At 52.1% G+C, this 2,966-nt stretch overlaps 2 protein-coding genes across 2 annotated transcripts in view; one reads left to right on the forward strand and one right to left on the reverse strand.

Annotated features, from left to right (window-relative positions):
- Window positions 1–18: 18 nt before the first annotated feature.
- On the reverse strand, window positions 19–255 carry SDRG_16636 (hypothetical protein; the record flags this gene model as incomplete). The annotated part of the gene is made up of 1 exon (XM_008622853.1): window positions 19–255. A coding segment is annotated over one exon (237 nt), but the record flags the coding sequence as incomplete, so codon positions are not given.
- A 2,324-nt stretch (window positions 256–2,579) lies between these two features.
- SDRG_16637 (hypothetical protein) overlaps window positions 2,580–2,966 on the forward strand; it is a gene marked incomplete at both ends in the record, with an annotated part of 1,254 nt that continues 867 nt past the window's right edge. The window contains one exon of the mRNA XM_008622854.1: window positions 2,580–2,954. Coding sequence (XP_008621076.1) covers window positions 2,580–2,954 — 375 coding nt within the window. The remainder of the gene's footprint in view (window positions 2,955–2,966) is intronic.

The following is a 2,966-nucleotide window of genomic DNA, read 5'->3' on the forward strand; positions in this document are numbered from 1 at the left end:
GAGCCGTGCGAGATTAACTGCCGCCATTTGATCCGAGAGGTTCTCGCGCATTTCGCTCGCAATCGCGCTGTCATCCACGGGAACTTGCCATGCCATGATCTTGACGGCGCTCTGCCACGTCGGGCAGTTGAAGCGCTCGCCGGACGGGATGAGCAGCGTCGAGCGGTACACGAGGGCCGGGTGCGGCATGGGCACGTACGTAAAGACAACGACAAAGATGTCGTGGTGCGTGTCGTTGCGGATCTTGATGCCCATGGTTGTTGTTGTTGCTCCTGCTGTGGTGGCGAATTCAGAAATGAGTTTGACGACGTAGGCGCCGACGATGTTCAAGGATCTCGACGCAGTGGATGCGCCTTCTCGCACACGCGTCGGTTGAGGAAGAGTCTCGATGATAGAGAGGTGAGGTGGAGTAGCCCATGAATCCGTCGCACTTGGTGGTTTGTTGACCGTTATTTAATGTTGTTCAACTTTCAAGTAACACCAGATTTTACGATTCGAGAGGCTCCCAAACAACGCACCTTTGTCTGGGTATTATGATCCCTGTCCGGCACAGGATGACTACAACACTAAGGCACACAAGAAGTTGTATATACAGTAGCGGTCACAGACAACTGTTTAGCTCCTGCACCTGCATCAGTGTCAGCTTATAGTACGAGACAGCGACATCGTCATTGCTACGCTCCAGATCTCGAGACCAATGACTGGATTCTTGTCCTGATATATTCACATTATTCTTGTCCTGATAAATTCGCGTTATCATGCTTGGGAAAAGATGCTCCTGGTACACTTTAGCATCGCCGTAGACCGACCAGTGACTCAGAAAACATGTGTTTTTGACCAACGAGCACGTGCAGCGAACGAGCGCAGCTGATCGCAATGCCTCATTTTTGCTTGCTATCCAATTCCAAATTCAGTGCGTCCGAGACAACGATCACCCAACTGGCTAGCGATGGCCGAGACCAGTGCAAGCTCCTCCTACTTCGAGTGTTAGTAGTTTCAGTGTCCGAGGCCGCAAGCGTTTTCCCTGTACTGATTCACCATTGTCCTGGCCATTGGCATTTTATCGCCATGGCTGTTGCAGATGTGTTGTTGCCGATTCAAAATGCACTGGTTTTGAGAAATCCGCCAAGCGGTGGATTGGATTCTGGAACATGACCCCGCAGAAACAGTTTTCCATTGAAACCGCAAAGTACTTCGCCCTGACAGGAGTCCACGTGTCCCATCACTAGCATTGTCATGTTCATCGTACTACATTGGTGAGCGTCTAAACTACGAATACGGAATCTAATCTGCGCCCAACACCCACATGTCACTGGTGAATAAAATTATGACATAATAAAAAGGGGATCGTGGATACGGCGGGAAATTATAAAGGAAGCGCGCCTCGCTGGCGTGGGACGATGTCTCGAGCGATTCCATCGAAAACCGTTGAACCAAGGCGGACATTGGGGTAGTTTACAGCGCTATGGTAGTTCCCGAGGTTGTATAAGCCTTGGGTGAAGACTCGATCGACGACTTTCTCCGCGGCAACGATAACAGTGCGTGGGATATCCTCCTTTGAGACCTCGACGTCACAACCGTCGACACGGGAATCTTTTAGTTTTGAATTAAACTGCACAATAAAAGTATGCATGGCTTTTGTAAATAAATATGAGCCTCGGAGGCGTGTTTTACGACATTTTGACCTCCGCACCTACTAGTACCCATCGTACTTTGGACGCTCACTACTGTAGTACGCTCTAGGATTGACCGCAGGTAGTAGTGGCATAAGGGGCCTGGACGACGACATTGCCGCACTCCAATCGAAAAATCTCTGCACTTGGTCGATATTGCAAGATGGCTGGCCGCTGCTTCGCCGCCAGAGAGATGGAGGACATGCACGGTTGCGCTCGTTCGCTGCCCGTGCTCGTTGGTCAAAAACACATGTTTTGCGAACCACCGGTCCGTCTACTGTCAGGCTGGCAGTAGCATAGAATGTATCGTCTTCCTTTGCAATGCAACCGCAAAACCGTGCATTCATCGAGACAAGATGCCAGTCACCGTTCTTAAGATCTCTAGCCCCACTCCGACGGTGTCGATACTGCGATAAGGTAGATACTGTGGCTGGTGCACAACCACATACAACAATTCTGCCACCGCTCACAACTCCTTTCAACAACAATCCTGACATTGCTCTGCTTGGAGCCGTTTGTGAGGTCAGTGTCGGGCAAGAGTATGGTACAAACGTTGGATATTTTGTGCAACTCGATCCTCCTTTTTAGGGAATCTGTGGTGCACATTGACACTGGGCAGTCGGTTCACGAGGCACTGACTGCTCCAAGTAGGCAGCGTCACTGGAAGCTGTTGAAACAAATGTTGCTTGGCGCTTGGTGGTTTTGTGAATATCACACCAAGGTCCACAAACCGTCAAGTGCGCCGGATTCATGAGGCTGCATTACTGCGTCTCGCCTATCATCATTGGGACACTTCCTCAACCGCCGCGAGAAGGCACATCCTCTGCGCCCAATTCTTTGAACTTGGTCTGCGCCCACATTGCCCAACCTCATTTCCGAACTCGCGAACCACCACCACCAGTAGCCATGGGCATCAAGATCCGCAACGACACGCAGCACGACGTCCTCGTGCTCGTCTTTACGTATTTCACGACGCCGCTCCCGACGCTGTACTACCGCAAGACGCTGCTCATTCCGGCCGGCGAGCGCTTTAACTGTCCGACGTGGCAGAGCGCGGTCAAGATCTACGCGTGGGAAGCCGACAGCAGCAACGGCCGCCAAATCAAGACGTTCCTTGAGAAGCGTTTTGGCAAGATCACGGCGGCACGCCTTGCCTTGGCGCCGATTGGCGGCGACCTGCTCGAAGCCGCGGGCGCGGCCGTCGAGCTTGTCGGCGAGGCCATTTTGGACATGCTCATCCACTCGATTCTCGAGGACGCGATCGAGTTCATCTCGGACAAGGTCATGGACAAG

The sequence above is a fragment of the Saprolegnia diclina genome (assembly GCF_000281045.1).
Source record: "Saprolegnia diclina VS20 unplaced genomic scaffold supercont1.141, whole genome shotgun sequence".
Lineage (NCBI taxonomy): Eukaryota > Oomycota > Saprolegniomycetes > Saprolegniales > Saprolegniaceae > Saprolegnia > Saprolegnia diclina.